We start from the raw sequence: 22,026 nt of genomic DNA on the forward strand, positions 1-22,026 counted from the left end.
GATACATACATTTCAGAGGTTTCCCTAACTGATTGACATTTACCCTTCAGGAATACAGCAGATGTTTTTATGCAGCTGTGTTTGCAATGAGTGCACCAAAACAAAAAGGTTTATATTCCTACACCTACCACCTGAAACCACCATGGAAACGCTTAATGGGTGGACAGTAAGGATGTTTTTATCTATTTATCTGCCTTATGTTAAATGTCAGCAGATGTACTTGTATGCAGTGCCAGTCTGTTCAGCTTATTTGTCATTCCAGTTATATTCATGTAGAAATATACATTCAGCAGAATAAGTTAAATTTCTCCCAGGGGCAGCACAGACAATACAAACCTGAGGGATTTAGTTTAAAGTAGTATTTGTGGACAGTCTTGTTGCCTTCAGGGTCATAGATCACTTATTTAAAAGGGAGCACAGAGATTCTAGATGCATTAGTTAAGGTAAATTCTAAAATGTGCAGAGACTTCTGTTGCTCATTAAGATCTGGCCTCCTCCCTCCTGTCCAAATGATATCCAGTACAATCTCAGCGAGCCATGACAGTGAAACACATGCACAGCAGCAGGGTAGTGTATTAATACTTTCACTCTTTATGCAAGTGAAAGTGGTAATACAATACTCAAGAAATACTCTTTCACACAAAATGTTACTGGAATTATCATTCTAATGGTTAGATAATTATCCTGCTAAGATGTGTCAAAATGTCTGCTGTTAACAAGGTTTATTGTATATAAATGATTATGTGAATTATACTGTAAATTATGGAATGATAACAATACAAGCAAGTTTATAGGTTTGAACAAATGTATGAGTCTACTGTTTTAAAGGACAATTGCTGTTGGACTTTCACAGTTCTGTGTTAATTATTGGCTAAAATGATCTGCAGTTTTGGTGAAGACACAATCCTGTGATTAAACGACCAGTAGAAGTTGAGATTTGATAGTTTGGGTGTCAGTTAGATGATGATTACTCAGAAGAAACTCTTTGAACATAACATTTAATTAATGTTATTTATGTATTTACTTCAGCATTGTTTATGACGCAGACATTTAACTCATTTAACTTGTGTGGTAACAGATTTCTGCCTTGGGGTGGCACCAGAGCTCACCTAAGTACCTGACAGTATTACGTAAGAGTGTAAGTTGAACGGGATGTGCTGACTGGATGAAACTAATGCCGGAGCAGCGCCATGTCCATGGTGCATGTATCTGATACTGAGTCTATAGTAGTTAGCCGAGAATCAATGCAACATTTTACTTAGATTGTAATAAGCTGAATAAAATGCAATGCAATGGTATTTTTTAGTATTTTGTTTAACTACAAACAAGTGTCTTAGTTACACTAAAAGTGGATACATAAATACACATAATGAAAATATTAAATAAAAGGTGTAGTAGATGTTATGAGATTAATAAACATATAGAGAGAGAGTCACTGGGTGACCATCTGTCCATTGACCATGGATCCCAAATCACATTCTATGTTTTCCGGGGAACGTGAATGTAGCACGAGATTTGACAGCTAGACAGCCAAACATGGCGGCTGCTAGCTAACGCAGCCAGTCAACACCTTCGTCTTTTATTATTATTGTCAGGAGTAAGGAAATAACCACAGTCGGAAAAGATTAACGAAAAGAGACGGTGAAGAACTGTTGTCCGTATCTGGCCTTTCCTGGTTTTTATCCAGCCGTGGTTCGGAATGTGAAGGAGGTTTGTGAGCTACAGACAGGAATGAACTGACACAACAGAGGACTGAGGACGGACTGTTTGTGCCTGCTCTCTTCACCTGTCCACCGATATGTTTCACAGGTAAGAGATGGGTCCACTGTATGACATGTTATTCCTGCTCTTGGTCGTTGGTCTGTTTCAGCGTTTTTTGTTTTATTTCTATGTTTAGGCCTGTGTAAGTGTTATCTGACACGTTGCTCGAGGGAAAATTTAAATGGCACTCGGATAAAAGAAAGGAGAGAATCCCCAGCTGTGATAACAGAGAAGAACATAAAGCGAGCAAATGTTCTTTCCAGAAAGACCAGTTAACAAACTCAACTTCGGTAGAGTTGGAAAGATTTGCAGATTCAAACTGACAGGATGCCTCAAGAAACACAAACAACCCCTGTTACCGACACGTAGTGAGACAGACAACGAACTACAACAAAGCTCAATCAAAACGACCTGTCCTCTGAGCCAGGAAGAACAAGCCCCTGATGGCTGTCTGACACCACCTAGTTTTTAAAGATTTTTTGCATAATTTAATACATTTGAACCAGAATCTCTCAACCATTGAAAAAAAATAGAAGAAGGTGTCCTGTTTGCTTTGCACAACCTGAGTACTATGCCACTTGCCACTTGAATGAATTGACATGCATGGAACAAGCTGCAGTAGAAAGCGCTCTCTCACCCTGGATAGTGCGCACCACTTCAGGCTCTAGACTTAACCTTTCCAAGTGCTCCAAGTGCTCCTGGCTTCCAAGTGCAATGGCCGCCCACAGCCTATCACTGTGCCATCAAGCTGACAGTGTGTCTCTGTGTCATCGGAGCTGCCATGGTTTTCCCACTGGTGCCACCAGAATGATGGCCAGTCACTCCTCCTGAAAGTGCGCTGAACAGCATGGAGTCAGGGGAACTAAGGGAACTGCATGGAGAGTTCTGGGCCATGGCCAGTGAGAGAAGGCATCCACTCTCAGTGGAGGGTTATCTTGTGCACTCACAGAGATCCATGGTACACATTGTAGATTCTCTCATGAGGTGAACAGATCCACCTTTGCCTTCCCAAATCTGTTAACATCTGAAGAAGTGTGGGACTAGTCATGATGAGACTAGTACGGTCCATGGTTCTGTACCTCCAGGACCCCAGGATGTACATCGCCTGATGGAGTGCAGGTGTCTCTGGGGATGGGGTCCATCAGGGTCATCCTCTGGGATATGTGGGAAGTCGTCGCTGAAGATAAGCTTGTTCATCTCGTCCTCTGAAGGGACACCACCAGGTCACCACCTCCCTCCACCGGGAGCGCCTGAAAGCATCCTCTGGCCGCTGCAGCTTCTCACAGGTGGACATCCATAGAACTAACAGGCAGCCAGTGGAGTTAGCGCAGACGCAGCATGCTCAGGCCCAAGGCAGGATGTAGTCAGATTAACAGGTGGGGAACAAGCAGACAGCTGTGGACCTGTGTGGACCTGAAGAGGGCCTGTGCAAGGCACAAGGGCATGAAAGATAATCTGTGTATGGGAATGAGCCCAATAGCAGCAGCCCTTAGACAGTGAAGCTTATATGAAATAGACCACACCTGTCAAAAGTGATTGTATATTGTTTCACTTATTGGTCATAAAAACAAATAGAGGTTCTCAAATTGTTTCCTAAAAAATATTTCTATTTTTGATTTCCCCCAACATGAATAAATCAGCACACCAGTAAGATGCTTGCACACCCTCCACTCTAAACAGATCATGCACTCAATGGGATCTGGGTGGGGACAAGCATTCCACAGTTAAATGCCAAACGTGCTACAGGTTCCTATGAAGGGCCTGTTTAGGGGGAAGGAGAAAATCTTTTGTCGAGACAGGAAGCACTGTGGCCTCGCACCTGTTGCTGTCTGACTTTGTGCCTCCTCCTAGGCTGATTGGCACTGCAGGCAACTCATAACTTCAAAACATTTCAAACAGTAACCTTGCTCAAAGCACTCAGTGATTCAGTGTGTCTAATGTACTGCCATGCTACTGTCTAGCATCATCATCATTGTTTTGTTCTCTGTAGGTAATCTCAGTGAACCAGGACCTCACTCCTTCCTCATCCCCACCCCCTGCTGATGATGTCATCACCACCAGCAGCAAAGCACTCTGCCACTTCCCTCTCCCCTGGTTCCCGGCTGCCTCCTGGGACGGCCCTGGACTCCCTGTCCCTGTCTTCTATCTTGTCTGGGGATTTAGATGATGACAGAGATGGTGGAGGAGGAGGAGGGGATGAGGAAGGGCTTGGAGACCTAGAAGTGAACCCATATGATGGTTTGCCCTTTTCTTCACGCTACTACTCCCTGCTGGAAGAGAGACAGCAGTTTCCCATATGGAGGCTCAGGCAGAGTCTACTGGAGCACCTGGAGAGCCACAACATGGTGCTACTCAGTGCACCCAGTGGAGCTGGAAAAAGCACCCAGGTAACCAGAAACCAGTAAGGCCACAGGCAACTAACATGAAGGTTGATTACCTACATTTATTCAGGTCAAACTTGATTTTTTGATATTCTTAAATGGACAGTGTCTGTAGCAACCATAATAACTGAAGTTAATACATGAGAAACAAAAGATAACAGTAATAGCATAAAATATTTCCATAGTACTGTTTCAGAGGGGCACTGGCACTTTATTCAAGACCATAAATGACAAAACATCTTAAGTGCAGCCACATTTAAGCAAACAGCCACATGCATACAAGAACTTTACAGGGTAAAATTAACCAAAATAATACTTTAATTGGGCAATATCTGAGATCAGTTTGTAGATCAATGCATCTTGTACTTACTTAACTATTCACAGTAAGAAAAAATGTGACCAGGGGGCCCACAGGGGGCCCACAGGGGGCCCACAGGGGGCCCACAGGGGGCCCACAGGGGGCCCACAGGGGGCCCACAGGGGGCCCACAGGGGGCCCACAGGGGGCCCACAGGGGGCCCAAACCTTTGCATGCTGCTGTAGAATTTGCTCATATTTCCAGGTGTTATAGTAAAATACCAAGCTAATGCTTTGAGCATTATACTGATAGCAGTGTGTCAGCCCGTACACTACTCCCTTTAAAGTAGGTGTGTCCTTTTGGGTTGAGCCCTGCGATGGCCTGGTTATCATCACAGATGCTTCTCAGCCTCACTGCCCTCACATAAGTGGAACTGTCAGTTACACTGTTATGGTATAGCCTCAGCACTCATCAAGAAACATTCTTGGCTCCTCTTCCAGCACAGTTAATGTTACTGTCGACTTTCTTGAAAGAAAAAAAAAGTTGTCTTCTTTGTTTTTTTACCTGCTTCATCTTTATCATTCTGGTGACATTTGTACCTCTAATTACATCTATTGTTAGGGCACTGCCACCCTGACCTTTGCACTTCTTACTGCTATGTGCATGTAATAATCATTTTTGCTACCCGCAGTCTCAATAAGAACGACTTGCTCAAAATATAACACACCACTGATGCCGTAGAGGTTACATTTCCATGCTGGACTGAATATTTGGCATTATGTATCTTCTTTATTCTCAATTTTTTTTTCTTAATTAGAATCTCTGTGAGCTTCCACAAAGTGATGGCAAGTCTTCCTGGGTTTCTTTGTTTGGTGTTTGAGACTTCAGCCTGTATTTTTCACTGTCCTCATCGTTAGGCCTAATGAAGGTTTGATTAAATATTGATTCACGGTCCATTGTTGGGCTGCGTTTATTTGTTCTGTCTAGTCATCCATGGATAACAGTTCAGTTGCTTGCTATAGAAAGCTTAATTGCCATTTGTTGTCTGATATTCTTGTTTTCTTGCTGTAGGTATTGCAATATTGTATTTGTTGGATTTAAAGGTACCCTGTGGAATGTTTAATGAATACAGTAGTAGCAGTATGATTTGTCTGTTGTTTATGCACATGCACAAGGATGCACATGCATGGGCAGGTGCAGAGATGAGGCAATACACATTCCTGTGTTTCTATGGATAAATAGTAGGTTGTGGTAATGTGCCAAGAAACTAGTTAATACAGGTGTAAACAAGCCAAGTTTTAAAACATTTAAATCAACTCAGTGTGTTTGTTAGGTAGCAAGGACACACAGAGTGTTTCAGGTAGAAAAACGTAATGTAAACATTAACTTTGTTTCCAAGAAAGCTCTACATGGTGTTCATCCATTATTATTAGAATAATAAGAATAAAGGAGGGAACCCTCAAGGATTTTCAGTGACTCAGTGTTCTACTGTAATGTTCATTCTTCTTCTTATTAAATGGCAAACAATACGTTAATGCCACTGTAACTTCCACTTCAAGCAAAGGGTATTCATGGTTTAGAGTCCTCATTTTTAGTGTTAGTGTGAGGCACTTGAGCAGTGGACGGACCAGCAGTTTTTTGAATGTGGAGTCTTGACTTGAATTGAAAGAAAGCTGAACATAGTAACAAGTAAGAAATGTGTGAGAAATCTGAGGGGAGATTGCTTCACCTTCATGTTCAAGTACAAGTACACTCTAAATTAAGTGTTTAAGTAGTTTTAAGTGACAAGCAGAGTAAAACTGTGTAATCACTCATGTCCCGCGTGTTCTGTTACTACTTCCTCTTGTTGTTGACCTCTGTTTTTCTTCCCCTCTCCTTTTCTCCCCGCAGGTGCCACAGTGGTGTGTGGAGTATGCTTTGTCCTATGAGTTTTCTCAGGGCCTGGTGTGTTGTTCCCAGCCCTATTCGGTGGCAGCGGTGAGCCTGGCTCTTCGCGTGGCTGATGAGATGGACCTCAGCCTGGGTCTGGAGGTGGGCTACAGGGTGTCTCATGATGACAGCTGTACACCCGACACCCTGCTCAGGTTAGGATGGACGATAACATCTTATTATTTTCCCTCTTTATTTTACATTTCATCTCAATAAATAAATACATTTGCAAATAAGAAAATCATACTAATGTATAATTTCTGTTTGGTAGAAGATTATTTGCAATAGATAGATGGCATTTATTTACCTCATTAGTGGCTATACTTTTTTTTGAAAACTAAAAATATGTTCAATCAATTAATCAATCAATCAATCAATCAATCAATCAATCAACTTTATTTATATAGCGCATTTAAAAAAAAACCACAGGGGTAGCCAAAGTGCTGTACATTGGGACATAACAATAATTAGTTAAAAGTTACAAGCATAAAAGCAAGCAAACAAACAAACAAGCTCACGGCAAGTGCTTTTTCAGAGGATGCCAAACAGAGTGGAAATAAGTTAAAACGTATTAAAAGCCAAGGAATAAAAGTGTGTTTTTAAAAGAGATTTAAAAACAGGAAGCGACGAGGCCTGTCTCATGTTAAAAGGCAAATCGTCTCAGAGCTTGCGAGCAACAGCGGCAAACGCTCTGTTTCCTCTGAGCTTCAGCCTTGTTTTGGGGACTGCCAGCAGCAGCTAGTCGGCTGGTCTTAGGGATCGGCGTGGACAGTAAGGCTGAAGCAGGTCAGACAGATATGGTGGAGCAAGGTTGTTTAGACATTTAAAAGCAAATAACAAAAGCTTCAAATTAATTCTGTAGCGCACAGGGAGCCAGTGTAGGGACTCCAGGATGGGTGTGATGTGCATGCCTACAGGTCTACATTAGCAGGCGTGCAGCAGAGTTCTGCACAAGCTGCAGACGAGCAAGGGAACCCTGGCTAATCCCTACATACTGTACAGGGAGTTGCAGTAATCAAGACGAGTCGTGACAAAAGCATGGATTAATTTCTCCAAGTCAGGTCTTGATAAAATAGGTTTCACCTTAGCTATTTGACGTAGTTGATGAAAACTTTCAAAGAAAATAGTATGAGCTAAATAATTTCTATTTTGGTAAAAGCTAAAAGTTTGAAGGGAGCTGTGTCTCCCTTCAGGAGAGATTCGTCTACCTCCATCAGAAAAGGTCCGGTTTTCAAAACTGCGGTGCCCCTGGGTGTTTTTTGGACATGACATACTATGTTGACATGGCTTAAACAGGTTCAGTACAAAAACAAGAAATTATAGATAGATAGATATCACTCCTCCAAACTGGAGAGAAATCCAAGAAATAGGCCATTCATTGCTCTATTTTCTGAGCCCACTGCTGGTGTGTATCATGTATCATCATCTCCTCCTCAGGGGAAGTGCAGGTGGCTTCACTGGATTACACCAGTTTTGTATGACTCTTTGCTCTCTGTTCCCTGCAGTCTGCTGTCCAAGGTGGCAATGAAAGTGCTATAGCAGTTTATTCACTGAAAATGATCCGTGTCCTTTCCTGCTCTGTCGAATGATTATGTAAAGAAATGTACGTCCATAGATGTCTTAGATTTCAGCCAAAAATCTTTAGCCATTTAGGAGGCCTCTTTGTCTCTTAATTATAAATAATTGTCTCCAGTGATGGTGGTTCTTGTAGGATTTGACCAAGTCACCCTAGCATCCTACTGTCAAAATGCTTTAAAGTCTCTGTTTAAAACATCTGTTTGTTTAAAGGACAGTGGTTCGTTCCTTATCTCTCTTTCCTTCTCCTGTCCCCAGGTTTGTCAGTGACTCCCTCCTGCTGGAGGAAATGATGTCAGACCCTCTGCTGCATCAGTATGGCATTGTGGTGTTGGATGAGCTCCAGGAGCGTACCGTGTCCACTGATGTGATGCTGGGCCTGCTGTGTGACGTGTGCCGGCAGAGGCCAGATAACTTCAGGGTGGTCCTCCTCACTCACCCGACGCTGGCACCTCGCCTCTCCACCTTCCTGGGACCATCCGCCCCTCACCTCTCCCTGGACAGCCTGCTCACTGACCCCTCTACCAGAGACCAGGAAGAGGGACATGAGGCAGAGAAGGACAGGAAGGCTCTTGAAATGAAGAGGGTTGAGATGTTGTACCGGGAGCTTTCACCAGGGAAGGATCCAGTGACTGCTGCCTGTCACATGGTGCTGGATCTTCACAGAAGGGGAGAAGAAGGAGATGTGATGGTGTTTTTGGCAAGTGCACAGGTACAAGTTTCATACTTTATATACCTCGTAATGATATTCTGGGAGGAAAATGAAAAACAAGCCCACTTGTAATTACTTTTTAAAATTTCCAAAGAATCAGAAAAAAATGTACGGTGGACATTATAGTCATTTCACGTTTAGATTTGTACTGAATTTATACCAGATATCAGAATTTGAATGAATATCTGTAAGTTTGGCCAATATCGATGAGATTTTGTTTCTGACCAACCTGTCTAATATCAAATGTGATTTTTATCAAGATTTAAAGTAAGTAGTAAATCATTAAGATTTCAGTCCACGTTGAGTTTGATGATGATGTTTTCCCAACTCTGTCTTTAAACAATACTGAAATGTTCACACTATATGTACATTGGAAGAGTTTTTGCCTGCAGTCTAGTCTTTCTTCCTGTTCACACTGGCTCTAAAATCTCCCTTCCTAATGTACTTCCAGTGTAGGTGATGGCGTACAAAATCAGCCTGGGTCTCTTTTCTAAGCTGCGTTCTAGAACAGTGCAGTCAGTAGAGTGCAGATCTCCACTAGGCTTACAGTCAAGATGGTAGCAAAGATAAAATAAAGGGGTATTCATTCATCTCGTATCCTGAAATTAATCTGCAGATGCTCCGGTTCAAGATGAGAGCAAATTGTGAATGTTATTCTTTAAGCCTCAACAAGGGCCAAAATGTTGCCTTCAACAGATTAGGTAAGCCTTGTTTTTAGCCTACTGTAGCTGATGCTGGAGTTCCTTCTGCTACATGTCCCTCACAGAAACAGCATTCCATTCCATCGGTTAAGGAGAGGATTCAGCAGTCAGTGGCAATATACTGTGAAACAGAACAGTCACTGAAGTCACTCATAAATGTGCACTAAAACTAGGTGATGGGCCCAGTAGAATGTGAGCTTATGTGGACAGATGCTTTGATATCATCCAGGCTTACACCTGGCAGAGATATTAAACTTTGAAATGTGTTGTTACACAAAATGAGGACTATGGATTTTGTCCTCAGTCCCATGTTACTTTTACAGTATAAAGTAGACTGAAGAAGACCTGCACTCAGGCGACTCTGCCTGCCACCAGCTGTTCTCTTCTGCAGTATATAAAATGCACGCATGCACCAGCTGTATTCCTCCACGTCATGTTAAGTGTGTACATCTTTTCCTGTGAACACCTTGTGCACAGGTATGCAGTTTGAATCCTGTGAGGGACTGGGAGACCCTGCTAATAAGAAAATAAACTACTTTCCAGAGCAACAGTTACAGAATGTGAATGCACTGAATGGCTATTGCTGGAAAATTACAGACTATAAATAGTTTCAAAAGTACGATTGGATAAAATGTCAATCTTGATCTATAACAAGGGAAAGAAAATGTTTTGTGACCTTAAAATTATAGTAATAATAAATAGTAATAAAACTTAGGATTCCTGTTGGCAATTTTCCCATGTGGACCTTTTAATATGACCCAAGTGCCGTTTTAATGCAGCAGTCATCTAGAGTTTTATTTTTAGGCCGTGTTATTGTGGCTCCTGTCTCACGTTTAGTTGTTGAGGTGTGAATGAAGAGCTCAGCATTTCTACATGCCAGAATGCAACATGAAGCTAGAAGTGCAGACCAAAAATACACAACACAACAGTGATTTGAAAAAAAAGTCCAGCCTACTGTAGTGGATAGTCTGTCTTTTTGTATTTTTAACAAAAGGAAAACTGGTCACACCAATGTTCACTCTGTGGTGTGCTGTAGGGTTTCACCACCTTTGTCTTTTAGAGGAGTGAAACAAGGACACCTCAACCTGAGAGGCCTCTGGTGCATTGCAGGTGTCTGGTGTCATGGTTCACACACACAGTATGCAGCATGCAGAAACAACTTATCTCTCATGTGTTCTCTGTTCATGTGCAAATCCATCTGTACATATTGACCAACAATATAACAACCTCTCACATGCACTTGTAACTCCCTCTGTGTCAACATCACCACACCTCCTGCTCCTTGACTCACTGCCACTCACTGATCTCCATTTAAGATAGAGCCTAGTGTGTGTGCCTGTGGTAGAGGAGACTAGATCTGTCTGTCAAAGTGCTCTTAGGTGATACTGATCTGTTGGGGTTAATCCTTGGTAAAGCACACACGCACGCACGCACGCACGCACGCACGCACGCACGCACGCACGCACGCACGCACGCACGCACGCACGCACACACACACACACACACACACACACACAGAGGCACAGTGTACTAACACAACAAACTAAAGCCACATCTCAAGTCTTGTATCAACTGAGATAAACCCTCACCATTTATGTAAAGAGTTTGAGAGTGGATGTTTGAGAGTTGAATCACACAAAGACTGCATCCTCTCTTCCTTGTTCTGTGTAGGAAACAGAAGAGTGTGTGACCCTGCTGGAAAAGGAGTGTGTAGCTCTGAGTCCTCAGCTTGGTCCTCTTAGGATACTTCCCCTGCATGCTGGTCTAGGTGGGCTGACCCAGCGTGTCTATGAATCTGATCCTGAAGCCTCTACAATGAGTGAGAATGAGCGCTCCAAGGCCGCGAACAGCTCAGTGCTGGGAGCTGGAGGTCCGGCCATCAAAAGGAAAGTTTTCTTCACTGATACCCTCGCAGAAGCTTCCTTCTCACTGCCAGCTGTTCGCTATGTCATAGACACAGGCCTTCAGCTCAAAACTGTGAGTGTGTGTTCACATTACATCATGTCATGATTTAATTAGAGATTGTTAAACATAGTATTCCCCCTTATCTCTGTACCTCAAGTTTTAAATATAGCTGCAAGCAGCGATTCTGGGTTGAAGTCCTTTTGTGCTCCACAGAAGGAAGCAACTCAGTGGGCCAAACTTAAAGCAGCAAGCAGCAATGAGCGGGTTTCAGGCTTCACAAAGCTGAGCAGAGTCACTTCAGCTAGTTTAAATCCCTTTAGAGAAGGACTGCAATCAATCATCCACTTGTTTCATCATCACAAAGTCTGGAGCAATCCAATAATTGAGCACTCAAAGTTCACCCGTGTGTTCCACCTTCATTGGATTTGAGAATAACTTGGTTTGCATGTTCAGGACATACTGCAGGATGCCTCCTGTGAGTTTGATCAGGATCATTCAAAGGCATTTGGGTTTTGACAAAATATCTGGTAAGCCATGCTCACATGCACCAATTAACATGGTATTTCTGGACCTGACCTGCAGGGGGCGTCACAGACTCACAGTGGGAATGTCCAGGAGGAATCATTCATCTGGTGCTTCCTCCTGGAGAGTCCCACAGAGTTTGGGTGACATCTGATGAAAGGTGGGCAAATGGCAGAACTTTGAGTGTGTAACTATTGAAATGTTGGAAGCTTTATGATGATGAAACAAGTGTGTGATTGGTCCCCTACTTGTTTAAACAAAACTAAACCACCTGAAGTACTTAGCTCACCTTTGTGAAGCCTGAAGTCTGAAACCACGCCACATCAGCTCAAATTGCTATGAGATGGAGTGAGCTACAAACATCAATCTCAGCCCAATAACTTCCACTTTTCAAAGAAATAATCGTGCCTTAAAGTCGTTCATTGCTGTTTGCAGGTTTAATTTGCTTTAATTTTCTGTTGAATGAAAAAGGGAACCTGGAATTGTTGCTTGTGGCTATATTTCTGTTTATTTTCTTGGATCATTGATTCCTTGTAGCTTTTTTTTTTTTAATATATGCTACAGATTGTTCTCATGTTGTACTCATTGTAAAGTACTATAAATAGAAGGTAAATCAACTAATGCAAAAACTGAAAAAATCCTGACATTTTTTCTGACAATATTGTGCCACAGGTTTACAACCCACAAATAAGAGCAAACTCGCAGGCTGTGAGAACGATCAGCAAGCACCAGGCTGACATGCGAACTCAGAGGGTGAACAGCCACCTTCCAGGTGGGTCAAAGGTCACTGCTGCTGTTCTGATTACCAGCTGATATAATTCAGTGCATCATTTCCTGTCTGAAAGATTTGAAAATGTTTGACTTTGGCGACTCCTAGTGGTAGGATCTAAAACGACACTGTGGTAGAATCCAGACTTTGGTTTTGCTCTTGTTTTCTGAATACTGAGCTTTACAAAGTGTTTAGAAATGTTTACATTTTTAAAAATCAAATTGTATACTACAGTAATTTAGAGTATCATGACTGTTTATGACGTGTGTTCTCCTTGTTGGTCTTTAGGGCTCTGTGTCCGTCTTTACCCCCAGTCTCTATATGAGGATGGAATGGGGGAGGCTCATTGTCCGGGAGTGATGGAGGAAAACCTCAGCCACTTGGTACTGCTGCTCAAGAGGCTTGATATTGCTGACATGGGACAGTGCAAGTTCCTGGACAGACCGGGTAACTTTATGAACTGCTCTGGATAACACTTAAGATTGAAAGACAGACTGGTGCATTGTTTGATCAGTTGCTTAGAAGCACAGATAACAACACTCTAACACTCTACCTTATTTTGACTCCACATACACTGTCCTGCTGTCAGAAATACTCACTTGAGCACCAAATGTGGATTAATCCACAGCTGAAAATAGTTCTCAACAAATGCACTTTTGTCCTTTTTGAGTAACATTTCTTAAAATCTACACTGACCCACCTGATCAGTGAGCCAAAAGTGAAATTTTACACAGCTGAAAGAAGGAAGGAATCTGTGGGCTCGAGTTGGAGTTGGAGTAGAGTTGGAAAAGTAGAATGATTTGAGAGATGTACTAACACATTGTTTGTTTTGGTCTTTTTGTGGAATTGGTTACACTTAGAAAAAATGTAAATAACATCAGTTACATCAGGGTGTACGTGTTCATCTGAGTGTGTCACATTTGTGGCGGTTATGAAGGCTCAGATGAGCTGTTGAGAGTCTCTACTGAAGTTCATTGATATTAGAGTTTCTCAACTGTTTGCTGTACTTGTTGCTTCACAAGACAATCACAGATATGTGCTACGTCAGTTCGCAGCAAAGCGCAGTCGTTCTATCAGCACATCCAGGTCAACAACCATGACTCTCTGTCAATAAAATGTGGCTTCTCCCTCCTCCCTTGCTCTCTTCTCAATACGTGTTTTTCATTCCCAGCCCCTGAGGCTCTGATGCAGGCCCTGGAGGACCTGGACTACCTGGCAGCGCTGGATGATGATGGTAACCTGTCAGAGGTGGGCATCATAATGTCAGAACTGCCACTGGAGCCGCCGCTGGCTAAAGCCCTGATCGCTGCCTGCGAGTATGACTGTGTTGATGAGCTGCTAACTATAGCTGCCATGCTCACAGGTAACTAAAAAAGTATATTGTTTTACTGTAAACAATGAAAATTTCAAGATCCACTCACATTTGTAGAGGTGCACAATGAAAATCCTTGCAGAAGATGTGTAAATACTGTGTAACAGCATTTATTAATGGATGTTTATTGTATACATATTTTCACATTTTAAAATTAACATTTGATCTGTGTCTTGTCTCAGCTCCTTCCTGCTTTGTGACAACAGAAGCCAGCAGAGAGGAGGCTGCTGTCACACACTGGCGACCTCTAATGCACACAGAGGGAGACCACATGACTCTCATTAATATTTATAACGCCTTCATAGAGCGTACGTACAATTCAGCCTTCTTTATGTAAATCCTGTCAAAGTACAGGGATCTCACTGATCATGGAATTTCACCTGGATCTGGAAAAAAGTGTGTTTCAGACAGCCAAAGTTAGGACATTTGTTACATCATTACCTCACTGGACAGATAATATTGGATGCTCTTAATGAATTTGTATCAGTAGTAGCACCAGCTAAACAGGAAGCAATACAGTGGTTTGGATTTGGATTTGGAACATAGTGGAAAATTTCACATAATGACCACAGTGGGAACCCTGCAGTAATCTCACACACACACACACACACACACACACACACACACACACACACACACACACACACACACACACACACACACACACACACACACACACACATATCTACATAGGGGCATGAATTCTACATGAATTATTGAATGGTCTGTGTGGTGATTGCAGATAATCAGGATGAGGTGTGGTGCACAACAAACTTCCTCAGTCACGCCGCCTTACGATTGGCTGTGGTGATCAGGGCGGAGCTGCTGGAGGTGATGCAGCGAATAGAGCTTCCTGTTTCTCCTCCTGCTTTTGGATGCCAAGACAACTGCACGAATATCAAGCGTGCTCTCATCTCAGGCTTCTTCCTCAAAGTAAGCAGCCTGTTCAAATGAGATGATGTTGTCTTTTGCTTCAGCACACTTTTCTTTCACATGTTACAGTCCTTCACACCTCCCAGATTTTCATACTTTGTTGTTGTTCTTATACTTTTCAGGTGGCTCACGATGTGGATGGCTCAGGTAACTACCTCCTTCTGACTCACCGCCATGTGGCTCACCTGCACCCCTTCTCCTCCTACCTGTGTCGCCAGCCGTGCCCCAGTCCCCCCAGCTGGGTCCTCTACCACGAATTCACCATCTCCCGTGATAACTGCATCCGCATCGCCTCTGAAGTCCACCCTCAGATGTGAGTGAAACCGTGATATTGATGACAGGGGTGGTTTTAGATGTACTCAAGTTACTGTGCATGGCATTACCTTTTTATGCCTCTGTGCCGGTGACAGCAGAGGCATTATATTTTCAGATTGTCCATCCCTCTGTTTCATTCTTGTAAGAGTGATTTCTCAGGAACACATTGAGGGAATTTCATTACTGGTACATGAAACTAATCTTTAGTGTCCAACTTGAAGCTGTGCTGATTGTTTACATCTGTGCCGTTGGGTTGAGGATGCATGTGAAGCATCCACATTTCACAGTTTGTAGCTTCTTTGCAGCAGCATCCATATTTGAATCATTGTAGTTCACCACAAGCTCATTGGTTCTGCTGATATTGAGTTCAGGTGATTGTTGTTGCACCATGTGATGAAGCTCTCCATCAGTTTGTACTGTAAAAAAAGTTTCTAAGTGATGACAGCACGCTTCTCACTGGAAATTATTCAGTGGAATCATACACCTAAAAATACACGTCAACATTTATCCTGACACTCATTCATTCCAACAGCAACACTAAAGCCACAGCACATTATGCAACAACAATAATAATAATAACAATAAAATTATGTTAATTTTCCTTCTTATAAATGTCAGCTTGCTGCCTGCTCATTTTTGTGGTTTGTCTCAGCAGTTTTACTGCAATTTTTTAAGTACATTTCTCTGTATTTTACATGAATGTAGTCTGTAATCCTTTACATTATTGTTTAGTTTTTATTTATTGGCAAAAAATGTAAATCATTTAATCATAATTGAAGGTTATTTTTTATTTTTTAGTCTTATTTTCATTGTGAAAAAAAGGTTGTCAATAGGTATTTTTCATTGTAGTTTTCACTGACAAAATTAACGTCAGAGTATTTAAGAACTTTGGATAGAGTGAGGCTAGTTGTTTCCCCTTGCTTCCAGTCTTTATGCTAAGCAAGGTTTATTGCCTCCTAGCTCCACAAAGGCAGTAAGTGTATTTTGCAAAATGTTGAACCATTTCTTAAATAAATATTGCAGCCTGAGAACCACTTACAGGACTTGAATTTCTTTGTTTTGTCGATCTGTTCCTCTGCTGTAGGCTTGTGGAGCTGGCCCCTCAGTACTACCTGGGTAACCTGCCATCAAGTGACGGCAAAGAGCTGCTGATGGAGCTGAGGCAGAGTCTCGGGCCCCATTCATATGGACAGGACGGAGCGTCAGATGAGCACAGCAGGACTCACAGAGACACTGATGGGACGGGAGAGACTCACAGTCAGTCCAGCACTGAGCTCTGTGTTGTCCAGTGAGACAAACAAAGAGACAGAGCATCTCAGGAGAAGACACTAAACACACAGCTGTCACTTTATTGTTTGAGCTGAGATTTGGTACTTTGTATGAATTTGTCTGTGAAATCTCATTTGAGGTTTAATCATGTGAAATTTCAAATGGACTAAATGGAAAACACTAATGTACAGTAATGTTTGTGTGTGTGCATATATATATATATATATATATATGCACACAATTGGAAAAGTGACATGGATAGAATGAAAGTGTCAAGTTTTTGTTTATGTTTAAGCTGAAAGCAATACACACTACTTCAGCAAGCAGAGATTCTGTTATTGGATGACCTCTGACCTCTATGCAGATGCCCCCGCACAGACAACTTCTTAGGGCTCATTGTGATGAGATGCTGTCGCAGTGAGGCACAGAGCTTCTATTTTCAACTTTTTGATGCTGTTTGTACAATGCTTGGGTTTCCTGCTTAGATCTTCATTATGCCTTTTTCTTTCCAGCTTTGTATCAATAATGAAAAACATTTGTGTAGATTCTTATTGTTCTATTTAATATATGTCTGTCAATACAGTACTTCAGTACTTCAAATAAAAGTGTGGTTTTTCATGTTTGAAATATCTCAGCTGAGCTGTGATTTCTTTCACTTTCTAGCTCTTTTAAAGTAGCTTCTCTTAAATGTTGCAGCTTCACTGTTTGCACAGGTACTAACTTTGTCTTCTATCAAAGGCAATAGACATTTATTTCTCTGTATTTCTGGTTTTGTCTAAGCTGAACTCAGGTCATCAGGTGGTGTGATATGTTTAGAGTATCAGTTAAAAAAGCAAGATGACCTATTAAGGTTGAGCGTGTAAAAAAAGCAAAAAGTAATGAACAACTTTTAGGTAGGTTACAGTTTTGCTAGCTTATCTAAAAAGTGATGTACGGGAACTAACTTAATTTGATGTTGCATTCGTTGATAAAATGACGGGGCACCACCTTCCTCAGCTAAGAAGGACTGCAGGAATTAACTGCTATAAGCTGATAAAACAGTCTGATAATCTGAAGTGTAAACTCTGGATACAGGGATCGTATATATTCAGCTCAAAGGACACCGTCTAACCAGGACCTCAATCAAAATATCATTTATTAAGCACAATTATGGATAATGAATAATGTATCATGAATAGTACGACAGAAGATATGAGGTGATAAGACGTAACAACAACAGAGAAACTTATGGCAACACAATGGCAAAACAAGCTGGCGATAGTGAGAAGTAGTTGAAAGGGGATAATAGGGACGCGAACGGAAAGTTAAGGGATTAAACGAATAGTTGATAGAATCTGGATAATTGACAGTATCGTAACCTCACGGACCAACTCTTATTGTCAGCAACGCTCCTGTACAGGCCTGCTCCAAACTAGCCGAAGATGCTTCCAGTGTCCGTCCGTGGCTCGTCTGCTCGGCAGTCCAGTGGGAGACCCAGCCTGTGTCACCCAGCCTGTGTCACCCAGGCACACCAAGGCTGAGAGCTGATACTGGACAGTGATGATTCAGGAACTGGATTTCGACGGCGTCTGTGACAGGCGAGGAGCGGCTTTGGATGGTTATCTGACCCGGACCAGCGGGTTAGCAGCAGGCTGCTGGGCTTTAGCTTGGTTGGTAACCGCGAAGCAAGACTTTAGATTGATCAATAATAAGATTGATAACCTCTTCGATGGCCGGATGAAAAGTATCTCCAAAATTATTATTACTTGACGAGAATTTACTAAAGACAAAACAAATCATGCGGCTTAGCGTGGCGAGTAAAATTAAAGTTTCAAGGAGAGTAAACTAGAAAAACACGTCGTCTGAAGAATGAAATCAGTACAATAGACTTAGGAACGAAAACACGAAGACATAAAGGACAACTAGACATGAAGAAACAAAAAGACAACTAAAATTAACTGAGTAGTTGCTCACTGCTCACTGCCCTCTCGCTGCGGCTGCAGCCGTTTAAATGTCGCTCCGAGCGGCTCAATCCTTAGACCGTCCTTCACGGGGGATGGTTCGGAGACGCGCAATTTGGTTTTATGAGGCGAGGAGTAACTAATGATTCACACGAGGGGCTCATCTGCTTCTCACTATGGTCAATCACGTATATCTTAAATGGACCATTTTTCAATGGCATTTGAACACTGTTCATAACAGGCATTAGGCAGCTCTTATGAGTGGATAACAATCCTCAACAATAATCAAGACAACAATTTCTAACACTCACCGTAATATGTATATGATTGTTCAAGGGAAAATTATCATAACATATTAATGAAATTATAGAAAGGCCCGAAAATGAATATCACCATTATGACTACTCCTTAAGATATGTCTCATAAAGCACAATGAACTTAAACACTACGAACCCTAAGATGGCAGGATGGCTCCATGTGGAACCTCAGACAAATTTTGTAAGAAAGTAAAAATCACAGCTTTGTCATTTTATAAGCTACAAACACGGGGAAAGCATTGATATTATACAGATTATGAGCTTAGTAATGTGAAAACATCCAAAGTCAAGTCAAATATAGAGATTCAGTTATTCTGGTATGCTAGAAGACAAGGCACCCAGACCTACAAACAGTTTGTTTCAGGGCTGTCCAATTTACAATCCATCAGTATGATCTGGTTTGTGGATTCCTCTGAGGCCTGGCCTTTGTTCTGCCGGCCAGTTTTATTGTCCGTATTTCCTATTGGCCATCATGAGGGAGCCTTAGGATCCTCATGACAAACATTATGAGCAATGTAGTCTTTGATGTGAAGGTGTTGGTAATTTCCCTTCTTGGTAATAGTGTTGGTAAGATGTCTCTGACCGAGACATCCTGTTTCCTTTTATGGGATAACCTCTACTTGTGGACATTCCAGATGATAAATAATTCTTAAAAGTTAGTCTGTTTTACAACTGCATTTGTCCTGAGAAATGCAGAGAGGAGAGGAGAAGGTCAGTTAGAGGTCAGTTCTACTACAGTGACAAGACAGTCCATTGCAAGTGGACAAGAATGCACATGCAACAGTCATTAAGCAGATGAAAGATGACAAGCTAAAAACAAGAGGCAGAAACCAAAAAATACAGGTGTAGGTAGGCAGGTGCCTACCACACAAGGCTGTAAAGGTAGTTACGAGAATCTTGAATTGGATAATGAATTTTATGGGAAGTCAATGTTAAGACATAGATATTGCTTACATGAGACCTTTTGGGGCAAGCCTGGCATCAGCATGTTGAACCATTTCTAAGCAGTTTCAGTTTCAGTTTCTTACTGAGACAGTTGAAAACAGATGAAATAATGAAGACGGGAGGAAATAAAGGCATTTATAATCATCTCCATCTCAGCCCTGGGCACAATGGGCTGGTGTTTAGCAGTGTCTCTCAGTTGCTAGGAATAGAAACGAACCAAAGAATTTACATGCTTGTCAAGCCTGGCCCATACAGAGCGTAGATTACAGAGAGTAGGTTTAACAAAAGAGACAGGACTTTACGTCACCTTTGGGACAAAGAAGCAGAAAGAAGAACTTCTGCTTTGTCACTATTGAGCTGTAGACAATTATCTTGCATCCAGTCCAAACCCCATGAGTTAAATTAAGTCAATCAAGTAGAACAGTTTTGAAACATTTCAAAGCTTAAATGAAATTTGTAATTTAACAATGTCTGCATTACAATGGTAAGAGAAACTTTTAAAATTGCTTCTTATCTGTCCAGTACAACACAAACAACATCAGACCGAGGACAGAACCTTGGGGAACACCACAAAATAGAGGTTCAGTTGATGAAGAATAATTGTCAGCCATAACTGAAAAGGTCCTGTCTGTCAGGTTTGAGGAGAACCAACCCAAAGCTGATCCAGAGATACCCACCCACTGCCTGAGCCTTTTAAGCAAAATATGGAGGTCCACAGGATCAAAAGCAGCACTGAGATCTATTAATACTAATCCAGAACATTCTCCTCCATCACCCTGCTTTAAGAGATCATTTGAGACTCTGTTTGTGGTGGGTGACGTAAGCAGACTGACACAGTGAAAATGTGGCCTACAAAGACAGCTGTAAGCCATCATTCCTCATATATCATATCACATCTAACTAAGAGAAAATTTTGTTGCCCTCATCAACCTACCGAAGAAATAGGAACAGGAGGTGGTGAAGGAGAAATAATGTTATTTTGGGATCATGTTGGCTATTTGATACAAGGTTAGAAAAGTATTGTAGGGTTGGCATCTTTAACCATATTATCAGTTGAAAGTTGTTCTAGATACTGATAGTGAAGTAGTAGATGGGTAGATTTCTAGAAATTCTCAATTCTATGACAGGTTTGTTTAAAAGAGCAAATACTGGCATTCATCCAGGTTGAGCCAATCTAGACTTTGCAGGGGCAACTTTCTCCATGACAGAAAGATGCACTCAATTAAACAATTGTACTTATAAATCAAGATTGCTGTCTGACACAATAATAGGGCTGTTATACAAAAGCAGCAGAAAATGTTGCCGCAGAGAAATGGTTTAGGATGGCACAGTTAACCAGACGGTGACAAGGCAAAGTATTCAAATTGAAAGACAAATAAAACACAATTATGATCTGAAATTCTAGGTAAACTGAAAAAAGTGGAATCCTTCAGGCACGGCTCAATAAGGGGGATATGATTCATATTCCTCTTTTCAGTCACAGACAGAAAGTCTAGCTTCGATAACTGGATGATGTCATTTGGCACAAAAGTTACAGGAATTTAATTACTTGGATTCCAGTGATTATTCAGATTGTCCAGTGCAGGAGATGATCTGATAGATCTGTCAGTGATTCTGACTGCAATGACCATGGGTGTGGAAGTGGGAGCCGTAGGCTCAGTGGTACAGTAAATGAATGGGTCATTGGACGTTAACATTCATACTTCCTAGAAGCGGTCTGTTGCTGTCCATTGTATTATTAGGAAATGATACTACCTATAGAAAAGTCCAGAGCAATGACTGAGTGTAGGGTTAATAAGCCTAAGGTGGTTGTAGTAGGCTCCCATAACCTCAGTGAAGAGCTTGTGTGGTTTATAGGGGAGGGAGATGTTTGCTGGCGGTGATTGGATGGACCAGGAGTGGACAATGACATGCGAAGTCGTGTCAGTGTGAGGGAGAGTTCCAGATTGAATAGAATAAATTGTCAAATTGTTACAATGCATAAGTCTAGGTCATTGGGGTGATTACCATTAATGAGTCTGGTTGGAAGGGAGACTGGAGATGTCTAATCCATTCTACAGCTGGATGGTTCGGAGGTGTGAGAGAGGAATGCTTCTCTTTCAGGGCTCATGGTGGGCTGGAGTGCAGCTGATGAGGGCATTAGGTGTAGCCTCAAGCCAGACCCAGGATTCATCATAGACAATGACCAGAGGGGGTGCAGAATCAGCAGCAGGACATAGACCACTGGCATTAGACTTGGTTGTCTCACTTTGTGCTGGGCTGAAGATGATGGTGTCCATGAACGTCTCAGCTTCTTAGATTTGGCAGAGCATGAAGGTTCTCAAAACTCTGTAATCTTATTAACGAGACAGACACAGCTGACAGAGCTGGATGGGGAGTTGAA

The 22,026-nt window shown here is 41.9% G+C and overlaps 1 protein-coding gene across 1 annotated transcript; it reads left to right on the forward strand.

The window, feature by feature from the left end:
- The first annotated feature begins 1,510 nt into the window (after positions 1 to 1,510).
- Positions 1,511 to 17,065, forward strand: LOC139348574 (ATP-dependent RNA helicase DQX1-like). Its single transcript, XM_070988810.1, has 12 exons — positions 1,511 to 1,809; positions 3,752 to 4,148; positions 6,330 to 6,523; positions 8,202 to 8,655; positions 11,028 to 11,333; positions 12,456 to 12,555; positions 12,841 to 12,999; positions 13,724 to 13,915; positions 14,107 to 14,232; positions 14,667 to 14,857; positions 14,980 to 15,170; positions 16,257 to 17,065. The coding sequence occupies exons 2-12, from the start codon at positions 3,804 to 3,806 to the stop codon at positions 16,462 to 16,464; spliced, it is 2,466 nt and encodes an 821-aa protein (XP_070844911.1). The 5' UTR covers positions 1,511 to 1,809; positions 3,752 to 3,803; the 3' UTR covers positions 16,465 to 17,065.
- The last annotated feature ends 4,961 nt before the right edge of the window (positions 17,066 to 22,026 follow it).

The sequence above is a fragment of the Chaetodon trifascialis genome, chromosome 20, assembly GCF_039877785.1.
Source record: "Chaetodon trifascialis isolate fChaTrf1 chromosome 20, fChaTrf1.hap1, whole genome shotgun sequence".
Taxonomy (NCBI): domain Eukaryota; kingdom Metazoa; phylum Chordata; class Actinopteri; order Chaetodontiformes; family Chaetodontidae; genus Chaetodon; species Chaetodon trifascialis.

Bases quoted from the DNA above. Each gene is read 5' to 3' on its own strand.
- LOC139348574 (XM_070988810.1), top strand. From the start codon at position 3,804: ATGATGTCATCACCACCAGCAGCAAAGCACTCTGCCACTTCCCTCTCC. The intron at 4,149-6,329 runs GTAACCAGAAAC...TTCTCCCCGCAG, and splicing joins GAGCTGGAAAAAGCACCCAG to GTGCCACAGTGGTGTGTGGA. The intron at 14,233-14,666 runs GTACGTACAATT...TGGTGATTGCAG, and splicing joins TTATAACGCCTTCATAGAGC to ATAATCAGGATGAGGTGTGG.